The 22,904-nt window shown below is 49.8% G+C and overlaps 9 protein-coding genes across 9 annotated transcripts; 3 read left to right on the top strand and 6 right to left on the bottom strand.

Moving 5' to 3' along the window:
• Positions 1–299: 299 nt before the first annotated feature.
• Positions 300–1,392, top strand: ASPSYDRAFT_56209 (AMMECR1 domain-containing protein; the record flags this gene model as incomplete). Its single annotated transcript, XM_040849177.1, has 2 exons — positions 300–847; positions 927–1,392. The coding sequence occupies 2 exons, from the start codon at positions 300–302 to the stop codon at positions 1,390–1,392; spliced, it is 1,014 nt and encodes a 337-aa protein (XP_040704497.1).
• A 201-nt stretch (positions 1,393–1,593) lies between these two features.
• On the bottom strand, positions 1,594–3,992 carry ASPSYDRAFT_42460 (serine/threonine-protein kinase). The gene is made up of 5 exons (XM_040846462.1): positions 3,777–3,992; positions 3,341–3,592; positions 3,153–3,243; positions 2,748–3,078; positions 1,594–2,678 (listed from the first exon to the last, which is right to left on the bottom strand). The coding sequence occupies exons 2-5, from the start codon at positions 3,518–3,520 to the stop codon at positions 2,045–2,047; spliced, it is 1,236 nt and encodes a 411-aa protein (XP_040704496.1). The 5' UTR covers positions 3,521–3,592; positions 3,777–3,992; the 3' UTR covers positions 1,594–2,044.
• Positions 3,993–4,246: 254 nt separating this feature from the next.
• On the bottom strand, positions 4,247–6,328 carry ASPSYDRAFT_198251 (uncharacterized protein; the record flags this gene model as incomplete). Its single annotated transcript, XM_040843754.1, has 6 exons — positions 4,247–4,326; positions 4,571–4,718; positions 4,769–4,869; positions 4,921–5,320; positions 5,375–6,043; positions 6,101–6,328. The coding sequence occupies 6 exons, from the start codon at positions 6,326–6,328 to the stop codon at positions 4,247–4,249; spliced, it is 1,626 nt and encodes a 541-aa protein (XP_040704495.1).
• A 910-nt stretch (positions 6,329–7,238) lies between these two features.
• Positions 7,239–14,347, bottom strand: ASPSYDRAFT_173502 (DNA polymerase epsilon catalytic subunit POL2). The gene is made up of 3 exons (XM_040843441.1): positions 13,542–14,347; positions 13,354–13,493; positions 7,239–13,298 (listed from the first exon to the last, which is right to left on the bottom strand). Exons 1-3 carry the CDS (start codon positions 14,147–14,149, stop codon positions 7,351–7,353), a joined length of 6,696 nt encoding a protein of 2,231 aa, XP_040704494.1. The 5' UTR covers positions 14,150–14,347; the 3' UTR covers positions 7,239–7,350.
• Positions 14,348–14,562: 215 nt separating this feature from the next.
• ASPSYDRAFT_29214 (COX20 family protein) lies at positions 14,563–15,221 on the top strand (the record flags this gene model as incomplete). Its single annotated transcript, XM_040844615.1, has 2 exons — positions 14,563–14,899; positions 14,965–15,221. 2 exons carry the CDS (start codon positions 14,563–14,565, stop codon positions 15,219–15,221), a joined length of 594 nt encoding a protein of 197 aa, XP_040704493.1.
• On the bottom strand, positions 15,220–16,707 carry ASPSYDRAFT_756507 (uncharacterized protein). Its single transcript, XM_040850810.1, has one exon. It carries the CDS (start codon positions 16,330–16,332, stop codon positions 15,475–15,477), a length of 858 nt encoding a protein of 285 aa, XP_040704492.1. The 5' UTR covers positions 16,333–16,707; the 3' UTR covers positions 15,220–15,474.
• sik1 (snoRNP complex protein NOP56) lies at positions 16,625–18,651 on the bottom strand. Its single transcript, XM_040846461.1, has 3 exons — positions 18,326–18,651; positions 17,153–18,272; positions 16,625–17,056 (listed from the first exon to the last, which is right to left on the bottom strand). Exons 1-3 carry the CDS (start codon positions 18,487–18,489, stop codon positions 16,811–16,813), a joined length of 1,530 nt encoding a protein of 509 aa, XP_040704491.1. The 5' UTR covers positions 18,490–18,651; the 3' UTR covers positions 16,625–16,810.
• A 222-nt stretch (positions 18,652–18,873) lies between these two features.
• ASPSYDRAFT_147509 (chaperonin-containing T-complex subunit CCT6) lies at positions 18,874–20,813 on the top strand (the record flags this gene model as incomplete). Its single annotated transcript, XM_040841724.1, has 7 exons — positions 18,874–18,915; positions 18,965–19,059; positions 19,112–19,133; positions 19,190–19,231; positions 19,286–19,306; positions 19,360–19,533; positions 19,590–20,813. The coding sequence occupies 7 exons, from the start codon at positions 18,874–18,876 to the stop codon at positions 20,811–20,813; spliced, it is 1,620 nt and encodes a 539-aa protein (XP_040704490.1).
• A 324-nt stretch (positions 20,814–21,137) lies between these two features.
• On the bottom strand, positions 21,138–22,211 carry ASPSYDRAFT_87262 (putative histone acetyltransferase (MysT1); the record flags this gene model as incomplete). The annotated part of the gene is made up of 1 exon (XM_040851808.1): positions 21,138–22,211. One exon carries the CDS (start codon positions 22,209–22,211, stop codon positions 21,138–21,140), a length of 1,074 nt encoding a protein of 357 aa, XP_040704489.1.
• Between the last annotated feature and the right edge of the window lie 693 nt (positions 22,212–22,904).

Raw genomic sequence — 22,904 nt, 5'->3', positions numbered from 1 at the left:
GGTCCCGATCCTGATAAACTTCAGGCTGTGCAATACGCTGCTGGTCACACTCGTTTTCTGAAAGTCAAACTTTCCCCAGCCTTCCAGCAGTTCAAGCTCCGTCTACGCAGTCTTTGGGTTTCCCTGGGATTATAAGACCTGGCCCACTGTCAGCCGTGGTGGTGGAGACACTTAGTGTTGGGTGACATACCATGCTACTACGCCCATAAAGTATTCAAGCCGGACCTCCCTGTCACAAGCAACATATACGTTACATTGTCTATCGGTGATTTTAATATTCTTGTATCCCCATCGAGGTCATGGCTACTGCTGCCCATTGCTACTATTGCTTCGAGTGCCTGGCTGCATCGTATGAGGGTAATGATTCGATCAGCCTTGCCGCAGTGGAAGAACTATGGGAAAGGCACGAACAGTTCAAGAAACTTTCCGAGCTTCAAAGCGGCGAAGCGTTGCGTTTAAGTGAGAACGATATCCCTGGGCAGCAACCTGTAAACGATATTGAAGAATCAGGTCAGGGAGTGCAGAGCATCTCACGCCCTCAGACCATTAAGCTCCCGAGTATCGACCGCCTTCAGACCCGGGCATCTGATTCTAGTGTATCTACAACGCCATCGACGATGTCTAACAAGTCGTCAAGCTCCGTCTTCTCGAGTGCTACCACAACCAGCTCGATGTCTTCGCAGTCAGATACTCCAAGCGCACAACAGAGGCTAGGCGAACAGAAATACCCCCTGTTCGTCACTTGGAACACACTATCGAAGAGCGGCCGTAAATCCTTGCGTGGGTGTATCGGCACATTTGAGCCCCAGGTACTTCCTCGTGGCCTGAAGCACTACGCATTCGAATCGTACGTACACCTACCACGCATCGCTGCCGCCGCCCTCGAGCCCTTTCCCCTGGACCCAAGCTAACTAACCCAACAACAGTGCCTTTGAAGACACCCGGTTTTCTCCAATCCCAGAATCACTCCTTCCCTCCCTCTCCTGCTCTTTAACTCTCCTAGGGACATTCGAACCATGCACAAACGCCTTAGACTGGACGCTTGGCGTCCACGGAATCCGTATCTCCTTCATTCATCGCGGCCGCCGCTTCGGCGCAACGTACCTCCCCGACGTCCCCGTTGAACAAGGTTGGACCAAAGAAGAGACCGTGAAGAGCTTGATGCACAAAGCTGGGTGGGACGCTCCGTATGAAAGCTCCACAAGGAGATTCCTCAGGGGTAGCAGCAGCACAAGTCAGAACCCGAACTCTTCAAAGCCATGGGACCAAGTCTCAGACTTCCGAACCGTCAAGTATCAGGGCCTCAAGTCGTCTGCAGACTACGAGCAATGGCAAGAATGGCGTGAATGGGTGCTCTCTTTGGATGATGGGAGTGAGAAGTTGTTGGCCTGATCATCTTGCCCTCTCTTATGTCAGGGTTACCAGGTCATGGGATACGACTTATGTTCTATGACGACCATTCCACGATGGCTATGATAAATGGACCTGCGTTCTATCCGGTATCGGCGTTATTTCCTTTCAATTGGCTGAAGATATTCCGGGGTTATAATACGTATGTAGAATGCAATACCGTATTCACTCAATAATCTTCGTAATGGGAGCAGCGCGACATTCGTATTCTGTGATTGGTAGGAACTAGAGTGCTATATAACTATGCCAAGTCTATTTATAAGAAACCCCTAGATCTGTTTTAACATCATTGACAAATGCATATACATCAGTGTTATGCTAGGTATATGTACCAAGCAATACAATAAGTCCATAAGTAATAAGTCAATATCGCGAAGTGGTCGTCTTGAGCCCGTTGTTCATAACCAGTATAATGAACAGGATCAAACAACAATAATATACCGCGAATAAGCATACAACCGAGAAAAGCCAAAAGCTATAATGGAGGGCAATGCAGTCGATAACAAGCACGGGAGAGAAAGAAAGATATCAATCATCATCCAACAAATCGATAAGACAGGAACGGTTTATAATAGGGCAAGGGTATCGTTATTCCATTCCATATATGCAGGCATTCCTTGTGAATATTGGATAATCATCGACGTGGCGTAAACCGGTCACTCCGGTTGGCGGTTTTACTCCACAGCCCAGCAACAGTGGCCTTGACTTTCCGTTCTTGCTCCCGGATCTGGTGCTCTGTTTGACCGCGGGCGTTTCCGCGGCTGTCAATTTCCATGGCATCTCCGCTGCCGTGGCCCTGCGGGGTGTTAGATGATGAGCGATCCTCTGTGACTTCGTTCCCGTTAACCTGCTCGGGCTTGGGGTCGACGCTCATCATGCCATCCATCATGAGGCCACCGTTTTCGCGCAGTTTGTTGATGGCGCGGACGGTGTCGATTGCTTTGTGGAGGGTGCGGCGGGCGTTGAAGTTCTTCTTGACGGTTGGCAGTAGATCTTGGGCGGCGTTCTGTGCCTCTGGGTCGTATGGTGGGTTCACCCAGGGGTGTTGCAGGGCTTGGTGGGCAGTCAGGCGGGCTTGCGGGTCGACTGTTAGACACGCTTGAATGAATTCACGGGCTTCGGTGGATACGCCGCGCCAGTACTCGACCGGCGTGAATGAATATGAGGCCTCGAGAATGGCCTGCATCTCTTCGAGATTGGAGTCGCGGTCAAAAGGAGTGTATCCGCAGAGCATGAAATAGGTGATCACCCCGACAGCCCAGATGTCGCTGTATTGAAGTTAGTCGCTGCCACTTGAAGCGCGCGGCGTTAACGGTATTAGAACGGTAGAGACATACACAGGTTTTCCGTGGCCGCTCTTCTTGAAGATCTCGGGGGCCATGTATCCGGGCGTACCGCATGTCGTTGTGAGAACGTGCAATTGTTCCTCATCCATGATTCGCGATAGACCAAAATCCGCGATTAACAGGTCTGCGTTATCCTCGGGGGTGCGGAAAAGCAGGTTCTCCGGCTTTAGATCGCGATGTACAATGCCATGATCATGCAAATATGCGACAGCAGACAGGATAGCGCGAATCAGGTCAGCAGCGTCAGACTCATAGTAGCTTCCCTTACGGCAGATGCGATCAAACAGCTCCCCGCCCAATGCAAGGTCCGTGACAAGGTATACTGCAGCAAAAGGCGAACCGTTAGCGCACAGTTCTAAGCAGCCATATGGAAACCAGCACTGGTGGGAGCCGTACAGTTATTCATCGTCTCGAAGTAATCAACCAGGGTCAGGATATTCTGGTGGCCCATGGAAACCTTCTTCAGGATTGCGATCTCATTCCGAACCTATATCCGCCTTAGCCGACATTCTCGAGCTCCTCCGCAATTATGGGCCCTGGACAATCGGGGCCGTGAGCGGGCAGCCTTTGGGCGAAAAAAATACCATGTGTTCACGTCCCGCCATCAGTCGCTTATTTATCACCTTCGCGGCATAGTATTGGCCGGTGTCAATGTGTACGCATTCCTTCACGACCGAGTAGGAGCCCGCTCCTAGGGTCTTTCCGGTCTTGTACCGACATGGTTGGACTTTGGGTCTCTGGCCCGGCTGGGGTTGGGTGGCCATTTCGAAGGTGTGGCAGGACCGGGGATCGGGTTTCGGCAAAGAGTCAGGTTGAGGATATATTTGCTCTCGCTCCTGTCAAAGTGAACGGTCAGATTAAAGGAAATAGAGGGCGCAATCAGCACAGCAACGCAGTAGTGGCAGCGGGTGCTCAGGATTGTGCGAAGAAAAGACTCAAGGTTCCCAAGGCCTAGCCTATAAATAGACAGGCACGAATGGGAGGGTTTCAAGAGCGTGGAAGATTTTCGGTGAAGCTTACCTTGACTTTGCTATCGGATCGGCCAAGCGACTGCGGGGTTTCGATGCGATTGCGAGGGGACAGCCCGGACTGGCGGTTTGGAGTCTCGAACCTCTACCAGTCACAGACTACCAAGAGTGACAAGGAAAACGAAAGAAAAAGAAAATCAGAATAGGGTCAGGTCAAGGACCAGGAGGAGGGTGCGGAGGAGTGGCAGAAGCGAAGTTCGGCCAGACAAAGTGATCGGGATCGGGCTGAGTGCGCCAGTGATCGTCGCAGAATCTCCCACCACCCAAGATAAAGAACTCAGAAAAGAAGTCTGGGTTTGTTATAAAACTTGGATTATTTGGATTCACTATTATTCACTATGCTCATGCTGTGCTAGAAAGACATCTCAATTCTTACCAATCTATAGTGTATATATATAATCTCGATCTGCCTCGGTCCCTATACTTAATAGTCGTCTATATATAGAATCACTGTATATTCGATCAATGAGCAAACCGGAAATCCAATCTTTTATTCCCCTCATCCTTCGTCGTCCTCAGGTAGTGATCCTGTGGAAAAGTCTCTACTAAATCGATATGAAAAGAAGTGCATGGTTTTCGATTAGACACAGCTATGGAAGGCCTATTTATACCTCTACATTGACACGCTAGGAACAAGCGAGCTTTCCTTGTGTAACTCTATGATGAAGGCTTCTTTGAAGGTGCAAACGGTGAATTGTCGACCTTGCCAATTCGATATTGATGTAAACGGTGAAGTTACCGCCTTCACCGGGATCGTCAATGTCGACAGATCCTTCTCCTGAGAACTCATTGCATCCCAGACCCGGTCTCGCGAATTGTTCCGCCATATATAGTAGACCTTGATGAAGACCGTCATGACGATGTTCCAGGCCACAAGCGCAAGAAGGACCTTGTTTCCTCGTCTATAGTGGGGTTTGTCGTCCTCGCGATAGATCTAGTTCTGAATTAGCGATGTCGTGAAATGTATAACCACGGGGTACTTACATTCGAGGAGATAATAGAGCTTGCCTGGCAGATCATGTTATACAGGGCGCTGCCGACTGTCCGTGTCCGCACAGTACCAGCGTTGCGCGATGTGAGACTGACTGAGGACTTGTTAGAATAAAGTGAACATTGATAGGATGCGCCCTGCTTACCGTTGATGGAATGGATATATGGGAAACCAATCAAGAGCACGGTGACGGCATACCAGCTCCAGGGGCTCGCGGTCGACGGCAACAATTCCAGCGCCAGGAGCAGAGGCAAACACCAGAAGGAATAGAACATAACAACCGCCATTCTGTTGTTGATTCTCTCTGAGATCCAGGACCAGAATACAAGCTGGATCAGGAACAGCACGTAAGCCGGGATTGTCAGGAGATTGGTCTCGAAAGTGTCAAACCCAAGGGATTTCAGATTGAGCGTCAAGTACGCCGAGACAGGGCTTGTTGGAATCAGCATCGTGAAGCTAATTGCGTACAATGGCCATAGATCATAGTCGGTGAGCGAAGCCCAGAGTAGCTTCAGAGTCAGTCCTTGGCGGTTGTGCATTCCTCCCTGGAGGATGAGTTGTTAGTTTTCGGACAGACATCATCTGGTGGACAGACTTACCTTGCCTGGATCATCTCTAAGGACTCGATTGACCATGATGACTTCTTCTCTCTCCGAAAACCATCCATCTCTGCCCCGGAACCAACTGGCCGTCTGGGTCGGACTTGGGGGAAGATAGAACCAGGATATAAGCCCGATTATGGCTGTCAGAGCTCCCTCCAGGGCAAACAGCCATCGCCAGCCCTCCCAGCCGCCGATCATGCGCATATGAAGTATACCATAAGCCAAAAACGCGGCAATGATGAACGTAAAGTGCGATGCGCAGTAGAAAAGGCCAACGCGCATCGGGAGCTCCCTGTTCGTATAGAAATAGGACAAATAGAGCAGTGCATCCGGGATAAAGCCGCCTTCTACCAGACCAAGCAAGGCTCTGGTCGCATAGAAGCTTTTCTCCCCTGTTATCAGGCACTGTAATATGCCAATCACACTCCATGTCACCATCTGAATCGGGATCCAGACGTCGGGCCCGAGTTTCTTGGAAACCATCTGCGAGGGGACTTCGGCGCAGAGGAAGCAGAGATAGAAGACCATCATGCCATAGTTGTACTGGTTTGTCGAAAGTCCGAGGTCATCTAGCATGCCATCGCTCAATGCCTGGGAGATATTACCCCGGTCGAGCTGCAGCGCGAAGAACATCAAGCAGACCCAGGAACAGATGCGGTAGTCGAGCTACAAGGCCTGTATTAGCTCAATTGTTTAGCAGGAGCATGATACAGAGCCACTGACCTTCCTGACTAGCCGCTTCTCTTCCTTCTCCGTCCACTCAGCACTGGGGTCATACCGATGTCTTCCTTCATATTCAGGAATCGGCTCATAAAGCTCTGTAGCACCGCCGCCGACAAACGCATCGCCCTTCCTATGATGCAATATTTGCGTTCCAAATTTCTCAGAGACCGATTCCTGGACCTGGTCTTTGGAGGCGATTGAGTCCTCGGGAGTTGGCTTCTCTGCCATGATAGGTAATTTCGAAGTCTGCCGCGCAATTGCCAAAGCATCTTGGATAGCGAGACCTGCCGCATTTTATCCTCGGTCATTGAAATACGTGCAAATGCATCCAGATGATACCATGCGCTAGGTAGTATATAATGGCGTGCGACGAGCTAAATTCATACAATACAAGCGACTACTGTGTTTTGCGGAGGCCATCTCCGCGGAGCTGCAACGTTTCACTTTACATGCTCCACGAGAAAGCACCGAGTCAAGTACTCTGTTCTGGTGGTGTGGTTTATTGCCCCAGTGCGTTTCTTATAGTCAGGTAAACAAATGGAGCCAAAATAGAGTATATACTCTCGGTCGACCTATTTCCCTTACATACTCAGCTGATCAAGTATGAACTTGGCCCGCTACACGCCAAGCAGGGATCAAGCTCTAGTATACCAAGCTACGCCTACTGCAGTTAGTTGACAGGAAGGGTCCCTGTCGCCACTTAATCCGGGTGGGCTCTGAATAGTCTACGGTACTTGATGTGAGAATGCAGTGGGCCAGGCCTGCAAGTATGTCCGACATACCCCATCCGTAGCCAGCAGAACCTGCTAAAGAGGGGGAATACACATAATAACAGCATTCGGCGAAGAACAAGGCAATCTAAACAGTCCATGTCGTGCTCCTTGTGGTCCACTTTATGGCTTCTCTGTATCTCCTCGGCCTTGTGTCTCCAGTGTTGAATCGGTCAGGTCCCGGGTCCACTGGCATACCTTCGCAGTTAGTACGTTTTAAAGACACACTGGACTAGGAAAGAAAATGTATGTGGCAGGTTATACATGCCCTAATGCTACCACGGATCATGGGTTCCAGTACCTGAGATCATGTACAGGTCGTAGGTTTAACAATTCAATTCAAATTTCAGTGCAATTGAGGTTTATATACCAGCTAAATTACATAAACAACATGACAATGTGTGCCCACGAACGCCAGTGCCACCAACCATGCTATATAAATGAACACATTCAACGCCGAATTAGCTAAAGAACATGAAACTAAACCTGACTGAGGACTCCCTCGACAACATTCTGCAGCAGTTTGAGCTCGTGGAACTTCGCAACACTGCTCAGAACACGCAGCCTCTTTTCGATATCGCCGCGATCCATGGTTTCTGCCCACTTGCCGCTGCACGAGCAATGCTCCATGAATTCGCTGACCTTTAAAGTCCCACACTTTGAACACTTGAGATCCTGCGTCTGCCAGGCAACGATCATGCCGTGCACTTGGCCGATCAGCATCTCTTCTTGCGCCAGACGATCATACTCGGTCTGGCAGAACGGGCAGCGCCATGGCCTTGACACTGTGTTCGTATTATCGGTTCCGGGTTCTGGCAGCACGTCTTCATCGCGGCACAAGTCCAGGTCGCGGATCAAGCAGCAGGCACTGCAGGTAAGCTCCGCAATTTTGAGACTATTTCCTGGGTTCTCGAATCTTCCTTCTTTGCTGAATTCTCGGACTTCGAAAAGTGCGAGTAACTCGCGCCGTAGTAGACGAGTTTCGAGCGCCGTCGACTTGGATAGACTCAAGACCTGCATTAGAAGCTTGACTAATTCGAGTACAGGATTGCGCTTTTCTTCATTTGGGTCTGTTAAAACGCCTGGAAGAACTGGGAAGACGTAATCCGAGGCCAGTTCGGGGTGTAGCAGTTCTTCTCGCTGACGCCGGATGAGACCAGAAATCTGTTTCTTCAGGGGTTTGGAGAATTTGTCTGCAAGAGCAGCCGAGAGTTCCTCGTTCACCTCGCCGTTTTCCCGCGTGAGAGGGATTTGGGTCATGCGTGGGGTAGACGAATCATCGGATTCTGGTCGTTTGAAACCGTGCATCAGCTCAAGGTATTCCACAACCCAGTCATGGAATATGGTCTGCATGGGCGATGGGAGGAACCGGCTAAGTTGCCAGTGCATGACGGTCTCCAGCGGTTGTTCGTCCGTCTCCACGACTTCTTGACATCCTTTGCCGCCGTAGTTGTACTCGTCATACCAGACGAGGTAGTCCCAGTATTCCTTGATGTCAAGATCAATGAAGTGAAACGATGGATTTCCTCGAATCGACTTCAGCACATACTGGCTGTACGCGTAGGCGTTCCCTACCTCCGTCTTCGAAGTCTGAAGCAGGAGACGTGTAGGGCTCGCGAAAACGACATTTGAGCCGACGCGTCTGAATTCAGCCATGAGCTGCTGGAAAGATTTTCTCGACAACATGCGCACATATTGATGCAACGAACGGTCGTAAAGACATGACGCCGGACTCTCTACCCATCGAATCAAATGCTGCACCATGATATCTGCCATGTTATTTCCTTGACAGGCCTCCGACCACCAGTGCTTCACCATCTCGCGTAGCACACCTGCACCAGCCGAGGCAAATGCCTTTTCAGAGTAAAGAACACCTGAGCCGCTACCTTCAGCCGATGGCTCGGACGGTGCAAGAAGTGAGTCGGTTCCTTCCACCTCATTGATTATAGATGAAGTGAGGATGGTGTTAATGGCGAGGTTACGAACCTCTAGCTCGACGCAGACGGTGGTGTAAGAGCCTGGAACGTTAATGGATGGCATGATGACCCTTTCTAGCGGGCCGGTAATATCATCCTTTTCATATCCCGCATGGTCGGGCCTCGCGTTTGTCGACCACCATAAAACAACATTGTGTTGCTGAAGCCGCCTGGCATATGAGATATCAATCAGGAACCGTGGATCGTCACTTTCGAGGTTGCAAAGTGGAACATCACCGTATCTAGCGAGCATTGTGAGATGCTGCACCCAGGACGATAGGTAAAGATAGTGTGTCACCAGTCTCCTGGCAATGAAAGACTGCCACCCCAATGGCGGGAGATTCATATCCGAGACTTCTGGCTTCACTGGAATAATTGGGTATTCTTTCAAAATCGGAATATCATGACAAAGCCGACTCCTTTGTTGAGATTGTATGATCATAACGGCTGGAAGGGTTTCATCGCTCCGAAGCTTTTTGATCAAATCACCCACTTCCAAGTACGCCTTTCTTCTCGTTGTGATCTGGGTAGTTCTGAAGTGAATCTTTTCTTGATATTCGAAAGCCCCATCTGCCTGATCCGTTGACTTATCTTGCATCTTGCGGGAGAGAAGCTCCGAGTAGATTTTGTCGACATTCGGAAGACCTTGGACATCTCTTGCACGGTTAAGGATGACAATGTGCGCCTCACTCTTCGTATTCGAGAAGATTGCAAAGATTTGCTTATCGCCAGATGAAACATGGTAGAGAAAATGGTATGCCAGAGGTGAGTCTTGGAGATATGTCTGTTCCGAAGCCGTACGGCATAATGTCGACAGGTCGAACCCGCGATCTAGTCCTTCTCCAAGTACACCGCGCTGTCCTTCATCAAATGTACAAATGTTGCCGAGCTTCAGTACTGCTCGAAGGTTTAGAGGAATGTTTCTCTCGTAGACTCCCTCAACACTCGGATGTTGCAAGAGAGCGTCAATTTTCTCTGCCTCTCGTAGGAAAGTTTCTTCCGACAGAGTAAGCTTGAACAAGTGGACTGAAGGGTGCCCATTCGGCAATGTGTGATTGACCTTCTCAACCTCGCACTCTGGAACATCAACATCGGGAAGCGAATCCTGCTTCAGATTGATGTAAACACATCGGGGAACCTTGACCGTTAGAGGATGGATTTTGCGGTCGATCAAAACAAATGCCTGCACAATCCCGGGTCTGGTCGTTTCAGCAAGTTGTAAAACTTGCCATGTACTGATATACAGCAGCTCAGCCTGGTTTCTGAAGAGGTGGCTCAGCGAATCTCCTCCGGAGTTGGCCCTTTCACCAAAGAGCTGCCGGCGGCGAAGTCGAGCTTGCTTTTGAATCTTCCACTTTTGTTTCTGGTACTTCAAGAACCCAACGTAGTCATCTGCCATGGACGGCATTTTTGCTGGAAGACTGGCAAAGGGATCCAGCGATGTCTTCGGTTGACTCTCGGGGTGCTTTCGCTTTCCGGACAGTTTGTGCGGAGATGAGGACTTGAGCTTTTCCATTGAACTCGCCATTGCTTCATCCAGGCTGTCCGCATGTTGAACTCGATGATCAAGGATGTTGGTCGATATATCGGCCAACGGGTTCTTTTCGGATTTCCCGAACATATCGGTCATCTTTACCTGTTTGAATCTGTCGTCCTGCTTGTTGATTCTTCGTTGCAGCCACTCTGGGTGGGCAACCCTAGGAACAGGATTGCGGATTTTCTGAAGAGCAGCGGGAATTGTGATAAGCTTTTGTACGACGGATCCCAATCGTTCCAGGTAGTAGTCCCAATCAATCACGCTTCGAGGGTCCATATCACCAGGGTCGTCCTTGAGCCACTTTCGTAAGAAGTGGCGCTTGATGCTCTCTTCGGCGGAGAAGATTGTCACTGGGATTGCCCGTTCCGTGACAGGAGTGTTCCTGGGTCTTGCTGAGATAATGTACTTGCAGTTGAGACCTTTGTCCTTGACCATTTGCTCTCCCAAGAACTCTGCCAAACGCCGGGCGGTTGTGATGGATGTCGACTTTTGATTGCCATATTCTTCGAGTGTTTTTGTCATGCTTCGGTTTTCGGAAATAAGCTCAATAAGTTCCTCATCAGCTAGTGTAGACCCATGCTCATAGAGTACGTCAAGCCATCTATCAGCCACGCGAGCTACCGCACCATAAGTCTCAGCAAGTGTTGTTCCTTCCAAGAAGAATTTGAAGATCTGGGTCTGGAAGATCTTGATCAACTTGAGTTCTCCTCGCCGCTTGACTTCGAAACCCTTCAACTCTGCCAATGAGCCATCGTCATTGAAAACAGCGTAACGCTTCTTCAGGTTCTTGTCTTCCTCCTTGGACGTAGGCAAAATCATTGCTCTGTAGGGCCCATCGACCTCGAAGAAGATCGAGTTCTCACTGTGCGTCTCATACTTGAAGGTTTTCGGGTTCGAGAGGGCCTGGTATTGGTGATTTGTATAACTTCCGTGGACAAGGTGATTCAACATAACACATGGGTAAGAGATTCCCAGCTTCTTGCCATTCTTGAGTGTAAATGAGAAATTCTCGGGGAATGTTCCTGGAAGCATACACCAGATACCATCTGTGTCAAGTTCGAGCGGTCGTCCTATCCGTTCAACTAGCTCTCTGGCCATCTGAATGATACGTGCACCAGTCAGACACGTGACACCGGCCATCTCCATAGAGTACCATCGGGAACCCTTTCGCATGACATAACCGTAGAAACTGTTAAGGATAACCTTGTGAGCAAGCTGCAGAGAGTCGTATAGGACGATCATCTTTTTCGCTTCTTCCACCTCCACGGCTGGAGCACCTGACGATTTCAGAGAGTCGGTTTTGCCCTTCCATACTTTTTGCTTGCCCTTGAAATCGTATCTTCGATCACGGAAGCTACGCACGGTGTCCACATAAAAGGGGTTTTCTCGTTGACAAATAATGGCCTCTCTCACCATTGTCTTGCTGTCGTGAATCTTATGGTAGATCTTTTTGCTGTAGTCTTGAAGACGCTTTTTGACAATGGCCGCCTGCTCTTCGGCGCTCATCTCAGTAAATGCCCTCATCGGAGCCTTCTTCGTTTTCCCAGGAAAACGTTCATTTTGGACAGCGTGCCGGATCATGTTGTATTCGTCACGCTTTGCTGGGAGGAATTCACCTCGCCAAGCCCATGGCAAACGTCTATCACAGGTCTTACCAGGGCGATTGAAATCGCACGCAGCACAATTCGACTCCTGAATTAGGGAATCAGGTTGAAGTCGATTCGTGATCATGATGTTTGGATACATGGACGCGACATCCAAATGGTAAATAAAGGGGACTTCGCTTCGTTGAGGATTGTCGCGCAGGTCGATGAGAAGATTGGCAATCTGTCCTTTGACTTCTTCATAGTTGGCGATATCATCCAAAGACTTCTTCTCTTCGACTTCAATACTGAATTTCAAGGCAGCGTCGAGATCACGAAGCAGCTCGTCCACGGCTGTTGGGTCGACATTGAAAGGAACAGGAATGTCACTTCGAAACACTCCAGCCTCGATACTTTCGACGTGTCCACCAACATACGTCTCAGACTCGAGAAGGTGACCCTCGTAGAAAGCCTCTGGCGGGTCCTTATGTTTGTTCGGCAAGATGATGTTGCCCTTATATGCTTGGACCATCAGAAGCATCTCGCAGAGTGTTCCAGTTCCTTTGCGCAGAGTATCGTCCGGATTCAAAGGCAGAATCGTGCAAAGAGAGAATATGAAGGGGTGAATGTATTTCATGTACAGATAATACGTAGCGACGGCATCGGAGACTGAATATTCAGCCAATGTTTGCGGTCGTTCGCTTGCATAGGGTGTCATGAGTTCTGGGTCGAGTTCGTCAGGGTCGTACCCGAGCTTCGCAACGGTGACAGCCTTCAAACCACGAGAACCTTGTGGCAGGTAACTGTCACGGTTGACCCATGCGAAGCAGTCCATATGTGCACAGTGGTCGCTGACATAAATATCTTCGCTATTTTTTCGGAACCCAATCTCCCTATACATGTCGATACCTAGAACGCTTGCCCTAGCTTCAACGAAAGGCCAATCGAAAAAGTCACCGTTGTATGTGGCAATGACTGTCGGTTTGGCTTGCTGTATGTGTTCAAAGAACCGTTCGATAACGCCCCGTTCGTCGGGCTCGTTGAAGATCATAAAGGGTCCGTTGTATTCCGGTTTAGGAGTGTACTCGAAGTCCTCAATATCTTCCGATACTATCTCCCGGTTGGTGATTAAAAATCCCTGGCCATCGATCATGTAGGATATCATCATAATCTGGTCGATCACAGAGTCGGGGAACTTGAGCGGTAGCTTTGTTGTCTCAATATCGAAGGCGAGAACCACAGGATCCGCTCTTGTAAGTCGCTCTTCCAAACAAGTCAATGAAATAACGCCGTGTTTCGCCTCTACCGTGTACCATTTTCCTATCCGTATATCTTATATGCAAGACCTATTAGCCATTATCTCGCATACAATTGGAGAGTTGCGTACCTTTATCAATCGCCACTCTAACATGGTATGGAACATCATATTCTCGAATATCAATTATAAAATCACTCGCATTAGTGTTGCCATTAGGTCGTGCATCATTAATTAGTTCGTCATCAAAGAGATCGAATCCAGAGTTTGCACTGGACAAAGTTAGCTCATGCCACAAGATAGTGTACCGAAAGACCAACTTCGAGATCTCAACATAAGTATCCATCATATTGACGTTCTTCTTGTTCTTCTCCGCCAGAGGCAAAAGAGTTTTTCGCACTTCGAGAAGATGGCTCACGTTGGCGAATTCCAGCTGAAGAAAGGGCCTTTGGTGTCCGAGCAGATGGTTCGGAAGCTTGAGATCCTCCTTCTCTAACCTCTTTATTTTCTTTATGAGGCCTTCGAACATCCTCCGGCACCATTCTTCAACCTCTGCCTCATGGCCCGACTTGACAGCAATGAGGAAATATGGGTCATATTCCACCGTCGCTTTGAAGCTGCCGCCATCGTCCTCCAGAAAATAGTAATCCACGCCGGCGCGCCCTCCCGGGACATTTGAGTCCTCTATCGACGTGCTATGCATGTTGATAAGCCACCCGGCTCTCTTCTCGCCGGTCTCGAAGCGCGGGAATCCCAACGTCTCATCGATGCTGTCCGCCAGCCGGATCGCCTCGAATTTTTCATCTTGTGACGTTGCTTCTGAGGATCGGAGGGAAGAGAATTCCACGGTTTTCGTCCTTTTCGGGTTGAACGATGCGCCACCTGACCGGAATTTGTTGCCATACTTGCTCGGTTTTCGCGAAGGCATTGCGGAACGCCTCAGCAGCTGAGGATCACTGCAGGATGAAGGGCGAAAATTGGTAGAACATCGAACGCGGTACGTACGGGCGAGAGATCGAGGACTTGCGCCGGGTCTCGAGAGGCTTCAGTTTGGAGGTAATGGGCGAAAGAGTGGTCTTCAATATCTAATGGGTCTCGATTTAGTCCAGCGGAGCATGCAGAACCCATCAAAGGGCCTCCGCGGCAAGACCGACGCGTTTCGCGTTGTACTATACGCGTGCCGTATGATTGGTTGATATAACGTGACCGCCGGCCGAACACATCATTTTAAGTTGGTCGGAGAAACAATGCTCCGTAATATCATGATTGTTGCGGAAAAAGGCAAGAGTACATGTCGGTCGATCTCGCCGGCGGTTTCCACGATCAACAGCGCAATTCAATATGGCTGACGATACGCGACAAAATACGGAATCCGTTCCAACCGAAAATGCGGGTGAGCAACCATCGGAGCAATTATCGAAGTCGAAACCAAAGTATGAGCGCCCACAGTCGCAAGTCGGGAAATTATGGGAAGCATTTGGAAACCCGGACGAGTCAGCGAACATGCTGCCGACGGCGTCTGGAAAGAAAGCGAATGATATTACCGTCACGGAGGCTATGAAATCAATGTCGCTGAAAGATGCGGCATCGTTCTACAAAGCGCCATGTGCGCGCGACTCTCTGCTACTCGGCATTGGCGCTGGTTTCGGCGTTGGCGGGGTGAGGGGTGTTCTGGGGGGTAAATATACCAAACTGCCATTGTATGAGTTGAATTGGTTGAATCTAACCTTCAAATTTGTATAGGAAAGCGTTCTATATGGTCTGCGTGTAATTGGGCTGTCGGTATCTTCGCTATCACGTCTCTCGCAGCCCATGAGTTCTGCCAACGCCGCCGGATACAAGAATTGGACGGAATGAAACAAGCCGTGGAACTGATGAAGGAGTTGAAGATTAAGAAGCAGCGTGAAAAGGAACAGCAGGTTGCAGAGGCTGCCCGCTTAGCGGAAGAAGAGAGGAAACGCAAGAGTTGGACGAATTTAGCAAACTACAAATTTTGGTAGAGCTTTTGCACTTTGCATGGAGTCACGGAGTTTGACCCATATTGTATATTATGTTGGGATGTACTTTTATAATGTATATAAGCCCTTATTTCCTAAACGCCAATCTGCTTAATTCATGATTCAAGAGCCTGCTCCCGTTCTGACTGATCCAAGTATTCCCGCTGTTGAACGCCTTTGTACCGTATACCAAAAGCCCGCTGGACGTAGAGATGATAGAAATGAATATGCCCAAAAAATCGGTAGAAGAACTTGCTCATACGTCGAATTTGACCTTCTTCTGTATAGAGCCTGACTGAACCGTTCGCAACTTATCCAAATCGTTGCCAACCCGCCGTTCTCTTCGCCTCTCCCGCGCTTCTTTTGCTTCTCGGCTTTTCCATTCTGCAACCTGCTTCTGTCTTTTCTGCGATCTAGACCAAGCAATCGCAGCGGTGGGCTTGAAGCCTATGCCGTTGATCCCGTACCCATCATCATCAGGATCCGTTGGAATGTGGCCGGTGATTTCGGAGTCGCTCCATGTAAGTAAATCATGGTCCGAACCCCCAGGAAGTGATGATGAGTCGTTAGAGCTGCGTCCTCTTGCCGCCTTTATAGATACAGGAACACTTGTAGTTCGCTTCTTTTTCCGGGGACTTTTAGACAGTTGTCTTGAATTTCTCACAGGTTCAGCCGGTTGGGGATGGGACTCAGCGTTGGCGACTGAGTCCGAGGTAGGAGGAGCATGGTCGTCAAGCGAAGGTGGATGTGGGGAATGGCGCTGTATTGCTGCTGAAGGGGCCAACTCGTTCATGTCATGAGCGCCATGAAGATCAGAATATTGCGTTGAAAAGCCGTTTGTCTGGTGAAAAGGAAGAAGGTTGGCTTGGTGGAGACTGCGATCGGGGAGCTGGAAATCGCCCCGTATTGCCAGTTCACCAAAGCGGCTAGCTACCACCGCTCGAGGACTGTAACTTCCATGGTCACCCCAGTCCTGGGCCCTGGTTTCGTAAGGGCTGGCTATGGAGGGACTGGATTCTGGGGACGTGGACTGATCAAAGTCACTCAGCACTTCGGGCGATTCTTGTTCAACAAACGAGGAGTTGAACTGCAATGACAACTTCGGTGCCATCATCGTCGCGGGGCTGAGACTGCTGAGGGGCACTGATGGAAAATAGCATCCTATTTAAGCGCAACTTCGCCCCCTATAAGTGCCTCTCAATAAGTAATGGCATCGTTACAAAGAGCAAAGAAACGGGGACAGGAATAGTCTCGCCATTGTAAGCTCAGTGAGGAAGCAAGGAAGGCACAATTTGCTGAGGGTGTGTCTCCGTTGAAGAGGGGACGCCAGTTTTCCGCCCGAGAAGGTTCCGGGCTGCTAGCAATCAGGTTTATGTGGGACAAAAATAGAAGATTCAAAGGTAATATTCTGTAGCTGAAACCCAAGTTTTGGAAGGCGTAGGCCTAAATCGCATAATTTACAGAAATGTAAAACCCATCAGATCATGTAGGAACAAACTGAAACAGACAATGGGGAAACCAGAAGAAAAAAGAAACAAAGCAACCCTACAACGCCGCGATAAGACGCCCTCCTATCCCAAGAAATAGTGTCTTTAGACCTTCTTCTTCTTCTTGGAAGGCTCTGCATCGGCGTCGTGCTTCCGCTTCTTCTTTTCCGACTCGCCGGCGTCGGACTTGCGCTTCTTCTTCTTCTCTTCCTTCTCGCCCTTGTCCTTCTTTTCCTTTTTCTTTTCCTTCTTCTCCTTCTTTTCCTTCTTCTCGTCGACATCCTTCATCTCGGCATCGCTGTCTTCGCCATCAACGTCCATACCAGCCAAGACAGAGTCCATAGCGTTTTTCTAGTGATGGTTAGTTACCTCACTTATTCAGATACACAAAGGAGGTGGGGGGACGGGTGGGTTGGTTTGTATAGAATTGAATCTAGGTAGACATACCATAGCAACTTCGTTCTTAGTGGGTGGGGCACCGGTCGCGTAGAATTCAAGGCGCTCTTCAACCTGCTTCTTGAGAGCATCGCCGTATTTTGTTGTCGGCTCCTCGCTGAAGTTGTCAATTCGAGAGGCGATGGAACACTTGTTGGCCAAGAAACGGGAAATGCGGCCCTTGTTCTTGGGACCAGCTTTGCCAATGAAGGAGGAGTGGTACAAAAGTCCGTACTTAGGAGTGTTTCCCTTGGTCTTCAACGCTCTGAAAAGAGCCTTCTCAGCACCCAAAATCTGGACTGTGGAAGCGGGGTACTTGGATAGGTTGGTCAAGCTTCCAGCGTGAGAGATAAGGCGAGCACCAACGATATCTCCGATCAGAGCAGCAAGGTTGGGAGCGACCACATTCATCTTAGAAACCAGGTAAGAGTGGAGAGACTTGCGGTATTTGGAAAGGCTGACGACTCGTTGCGCGAATGAGATAACGTTCTCCATGTCGGATTCTGAGATATCCTGGCCCATACTGCGCTTGGCGGCGTCGATGATGCTTTGGGCAACACCCTCATCATCTTCCACAAGGGCGGCAACATCATGCAGGCTCTCTTCGGTCAGAGTCTTCTTGTCCTTGATGAAAAGGGCAAGCTGAGCGTATCGTTGGTTGTCTGACACGATCTTGATGAGTTCCGGGAAGTGCCAAGAGTACCATTCTCGCACCCTCATGGAGAAAGTGTTGATAGCCTTGTCGAGTTGGTCAAGGATAGCAATGGCCTGGATGATGTGGTTGTCGTCGCGCTGAACCGAGAACTTAACCTTAGCGCGAGAGTAGGCGTGACCAAGACCGAGTTGAGCAGTGTCCATATCGCCCTCTCGCAGCTGCTTCAGCAATTTGCTAGCATGGAGTCTTACACCGCGGAGCATATCCTGGACAACCTCGCTGGTATCACCGGTTTCGCAGTCGACGAAAGAGAATGCTGACTTGATGCTGGTGGCCAAATTTTTATCCGCGAGTCCCAGAACAACCTTCTTCTTTTTGCTCGGCTTGGGAAGATTCATTTCGAGGAAAGAGACAAGCGTTTCAGAAGCGACACCCTCTGAAATATCGTTGATCTCGCTCAAAGCCTGCTTGTTGTTCCTACGAATTGGTCAGTCGCGGATCGCAGAGAAGCGAGAGACTAAAGAGCGTACTCAAAGGGGAGGAAACTGGAAAGTTGGACCATCTTTCCAAACTTAGCCAGGTCATCGACACCTTCCTGGACCTCCTTCAGGTTATGTCCCACGGAATCACCCTTGTGGGCGACGTTGAAAAGCGAGTAACCCATAGGGCCCTCGAAAAGAATGAAGTCGGCCATTGCGAAAGTGGGTAAAAGCCTGTAGTACTAAATATATAGCACAATCAGAAATATTTAATCGGATCCCCCTTTGACTTTCGCAGAACTTTGAGGCTGTAGACCTGCTTTCGGCCGGCGTGGGAATTGACAAAAGTGCCTCGAGGGTAGATTTGCAGAGTCGAACTGTCGGAGCTCTTTTTTTTTCACACCCGGCGCTAGTAAGATTCCCGAATGTGGGCTTTTTGCCAAAACCACGCGCTCACCGCATTCGACGGCTACCACTACGGGGTGTGCGGCTACACTTTCGCAGCAGTGAGCCCTTTTCTATCTATTCTCGTTCTCTTTGTTCTATAACGTTCTTCTGGATATATCTGCTTCTTGCTCCTTTTTTTTTCCTCTGCAGATATGTCGGCAACGCAGCTGCTGAACCCCAAGGCGGAGTCGAGGGTATGGAGAAATGCCCCTCAGTGCTTGTGCAGAGACTAACAGGGTACAGCGGAGAGCGGAGGCCTTGAAGGTGAACATCAGTGCTGGTGAGGGCCTTCAAGATGTGCTGAAGTCGAACCTCGGTCCGTCCGGGACCTTGAAGATGTACGTCTCAAAGCTTCAGATATCAAAGTGGCTCTAAACTAACAAATATTAGGCTGGTGGACGGTGCTGGTGGTGTACGAATTATCGGTCCCATTGGAAGAAATAACAACTCTAACAATTCTCTAAACAGATCAAATTGACGAAAGATGGGAACGTTCTGCTGAGAGAGATGGTACGCTGAGTTTTGGAGCCCCGAGTCTCTTGAAGAAGTAACTAACAAAAATAGCAAATCCAAAACCCCACGGCCGTAAGACCTTCCTTTCTTTCTGACGACGCTCTCCCATATTAATCATCGAGAAGGTTATGATCGCTCGTGCTGCAACTGCTCAAGATGATATCACAGGTGACGGAACGACATCGGTTGTATTGCTGGTCGGAGAACTTCTGAGACAGGCGGACCGTCATATTTCTGAAGGCTTGCACCCCAGAGTAATCACGGACGGTTATGAGATCGCAAAGGACGAGGCTCTGAAGGTAAGGAGGATGGTCATACTGGAGGTCTGAGCAACACTAATCAATCTGGTGAACAGTTCCTAGACAAATTCAAGATCGAACGGGCAATTGACCGCGAACTTCTTCTTTCCGTTGCTCGAACATCGCTTAGCACAAAGTTGAATGGCGCGCTCGCCGAAAAACTTACACCCGCCATCGTTGATGCCGTACTTTCTATTCACCGACCTCCAGAGAAGCCTGATCTGCACATGGTTGAGATCATGACTATGCAGCACCGCACCTCTTCCGACACGCAGCTTATCCGTGGTCTTGCACTGGACCACGGTGCTAGACATCCTGATATGCCGAAGCGAGTCGAAAACGCCTTTATCCTCACCCTTAATGTCAGTCTCGAGTACGAGAAGTCAGAGATTAACTCCGGATTCTACTATTCATCCGCCGAGCAGAGGGATAAGCTTGTGGAGAGCGAGCGCAAATTTGTGGATTCGAAGCTACAGAAGATTGTGGAACTTAAGAAGCAGGTCTGCGGCGATGACCCTAAGAAGGGCTTTGTTATCATCAACCAGAAGGGAATTGACCCCCTGAGCTTGGACGTCTTGGTGAAGAACGGTATCATGGCTCTTCGGAGAGCGAAGCGCAGAAACATGGAGCGTCTCCAACTTATTTGCGGAGGTATCGCCCAAAACAGCGTGGAGGATCTCACGCCCGATGTCCTTGGGTGGGCTGGGCTCGTCTACGAACACCAGCTCGGAGAGGAGAAATACACATTCGTTGAGGAGGTCAAGGATCCTAAGTCGGTAACCCTTCTTATCAAGGGCCCCAACGGACACACTATTGCACAGGTTAAGGATGCCGTTCGGGACGGTCTTCGGTCAGTGTACAACACAATCGTCGATGGCTGTGTTATTCCTGGTGCGGGAGCTTTCCAGGTTGCCTGCCATGCCCACCTTTCCTCCGACGAATTCCGCAAATCCGTCAAGGGTAAGGCTAAGTGGGGTGTTGAGGCATTCGCTGATGCTCTTTTGATCATCCCCAAGATCCTCGCCGAGAACTCTGGCCACGACATCCAGGACTCTCTGGCAGTGCTGCAGGAGGAGCAGGCCGATGGCAACACCGTCGGTCTGGACCTGACTACCGGTGAGCCTATGGATCCTGTGCAGGAGGGCGTGTTCGACTCGTTCCGCGTTCTGCGAAACTGTGTCGCTTCCAGTGCGGGTATCGCCTCGAACCTTCTTCTTTGTGATGAGCTCCTGAAGGCCAGGCAGATGGGCAAACAAGGTGGGCCCGGCGGCATGGAGTAAGGAGGTCACGTACAAAATATAGATCCAAAAATCATACCATTCAGGAGATGTCTCTATGATAGCTTCTGCCTAAAATGTATTGAATAACTCGAATAGTGGTATGTAACAATACCAATCTAATTCTGATACAATCATTATTGTTGCCTATACCTTTAGACGAGCACTACTGGATACAGAAGGGAACGCAGCAAGCGGCGAGGGTGAACGTTATCATGCAATTAGGCAGGCGAGTCAAACGACTGACGGAGTTGTAAAAATATCATTCAGACCGTTGATAATCGCGCTGCCTATGTTATGGCAAACATACAAGCACAAACAATGGCATCACTCGTCATCATCACTATCTGAAATCTCCATCTTCCGGCTTCCCACCGTCTCTGAATTACGCTGAACAGAGCCTTCTGGTCTAACAGGGTCCCGAATGGGAACCTTATGGGCCTTAGCCCACTCCAGTACCTTAGACTTTCGAACAACAAATGGGGGTGCATCGCTCTCTCCGGCACCGGATTGTGTCCTTTTGCGTGTTTTAGAGGGACTTGCCGGCTCAAGAGCCCCTAGACCACGCAATGCGGTGATCACATCTTCTGTTAACATGCCTGTAGCCAGGCCAATATCTTGAACCGTCATGAGTTCGTGGGCGTGTTTCTTACGGCCCTTGTTCGTGGCGGGCTTCTGCGACTTGGTCTGTTCCGACTGCGTCGGACCGGCAGCGTTCGCACTGGGAGAATATGAAACAAGATATCTCGCTATTCGCTCCTCCCAGAATCGATCATAGCTCCTGCGGCCCATTTCACTAAGCGGCCGCTCTGGGCCGCCGATTAGGCTGCTATCCTGCTCCCAGCCGCTAATTTTGTAGCTTACGCCCATCAGCAGTTTCCCTAGCTGCTTATGTTGGTATGGTGGAAAGACGAGAATACAAGCTAGGTTATTCGCGTCCCACGAGAGCTTCTCCTTGGAGAAAAAGCCGAGGATGTGGTATGTCTCGTTCGGGTCATTGTTATTCTTGTCGGTAAATACCAGGATGTAATAGAGAAAGGACACAACGTCGAAAAACACTGATTTGTGGTCGAGGAAAAGCTTCGCGAAGAGGGAGAGGTTCTGCCCGAAAAGTTTGTAGTCTGCGCCGTCAACTTCCCAAACGGAATAGCCTCCGTGGTCGTAGACCTTTGTCCCCGGGGGAGTCGTTCGGTGAGGGCAGAGTTTCGTATGGCTTGCGTGGGTGCCTATATCGCATGCATACCGAAAACACCACCGGCAGACGTAGAGCGTCTTTGTCTCTTTGCTGACGAGGCCTTCTGGGTAGATGGATTGGTACCAGGTTTGGAAACGAAGATTGCCAAGAACGACGTGCTGGACGTTGCGGGTCAGAGATTGTGCATGAGGGTCTTCAGCCGCCATTGGACGTGAATGTGATTCTAGTTCGCTTTTGGCGATGGGCAGGGGTCGGTGTGTCGAGCGTTTAAGCAGGTTCCAGTATAGTCGGTCCCACGGTTGGGATAAGAACTCGTGGGGAGGAATGACCTTGAGGAGAGTCCATTGGCGATTGATGTAGTACAGAGTTTCACGAGCGGAAGCGCAGAATCTGGTCAGATCAAACCGCCATAATAAAGCGCTGCATCGGGTCTGCCAAAGTGCTTTGCGATTTCGCGCAGGCGCAATGCAAGCTCCGACACGCGGAGGGGCCTTGCTGCTTTTATGTCTGATCACGTGAATAACCTCTTCATGTAAAAGCAGCGATGCAGATGTGGTAAGAATATAGCAGCCTCCTGAAGCTGCAATTACTTATCAAGCGAAGTAAGAGGGAGTGCCCAGAACTTTGGTTTCAAAGGACCCTGCGTCACAAATAAGCGGTCATGCACATGCAAACTATTCAAGTGTGCTAAGCTGTTCCCAGGCATCCAGAAAAGCAGCATCATCGGTGATCAGTTGATCCACCAGTGGCCAATAAAGACGCGGGGTACATCCAATCGCCGTTGATTATCGAAGCTTCGCAGGACTGGAGGAATGCTTCCCGATCCATTCAAGCTCCTCAAAGCTCCTTCATGGATTAGTTATCTTGTTGCCTGGATTTTTCTGACCTGTGAACCACCT

This window comes from Aspergillus sydowii (genome assembly GCF_001890705.1).
Source record: "Aspergillus sydowii CBS 593.65 unplaced genomic scaffold ASPSYscaffold_3, whole genome shotgun sequence".
NCBI classification, from domain to species: Eukaryota; Fungi; Ascomycota; class Eurotiomycetes; order Eurotiales; family Aspergillaceae; genus Aspergillus; species Aspergillus sydowii.
The sequence above is the reverse complement of the archived record's forward strand: the minus strand, read 5'-3'. Positions and strand labels throughout refer to the sequence as shown.

Bases quoted from the DNA above. Each gene is read 5' to 3' on its own strand.
- ASPSYDRAFT_173502 (XM_040843441.1), bottom strand. From the start codon at position 14,149: ATGCCTTCGCGAAAACCGAGCAAGTATGGCAACAAATTCCGGTCAGGT. The intron at 13,494-13,541 runs GTTGGTCTTTCG...AACTTTGTCCAG, and splicing joins ACTTATGTTGAGATCTCGAA to TGCAAACTCTGGATTCGATC. The intron at 13,299-13,353 runs GTACGCAACTCT...CTTGCATATAAG, and splicing joins TAGAGTGGCGATTGATAAAG to ATATACGGATAGGAAAATGG.
- ASPSYDRAFT_756507 (XM_040850810.1), bottom strand. From the start codon at position 16,332: ATGATGGCACCGAAGTTGTCATTGCAGTTCAACTCCTCGTTTGTTGAA.
- ASPSYDRAFT_42460 (XM_040846462.1), bottom strand. From the start codon at position 3,520: ATGGCCACCCAACCCCAGCCGGGCCAGAGACCCAAAGTCCAACCATGT. The intron at 3,244-3,340 runs GTATTTTTTTCG...AGGCGGATATAG, and splicing joins TGGCGGGACGTGAACACATG to GTTCGGAATGAGATCGCAAT. The intron at 3,079-3,152 runs GTACGGCTCCCA...CTTTTGCTGCAG, and splicing joins CTTCGAGACGATGAATAACT to TATACCTTGTCACGGACCTT.
- sik1 (XM_040846461.1), bottom strand. From the start codon at position 18,489: ATGGCCGACTTCATTCTTTTCGAGGGCCCTATGGGTTACTCGCTTTTC. The intron at 18,273-18,325 runs GTACGCTCTTTA...ACCAATTCGTAG, and splicing joins TCCAGTTTCCTCCCCTTTGA to GAACAACAAGCAGGCTTTGA. The intron at 17,057-17,152 runs GTATGTCTACCT...AACCATCACTAG, and splicing joins CTAAGAACGAAGTTGCTATG to AAAAACGCTATGGACTCTGT.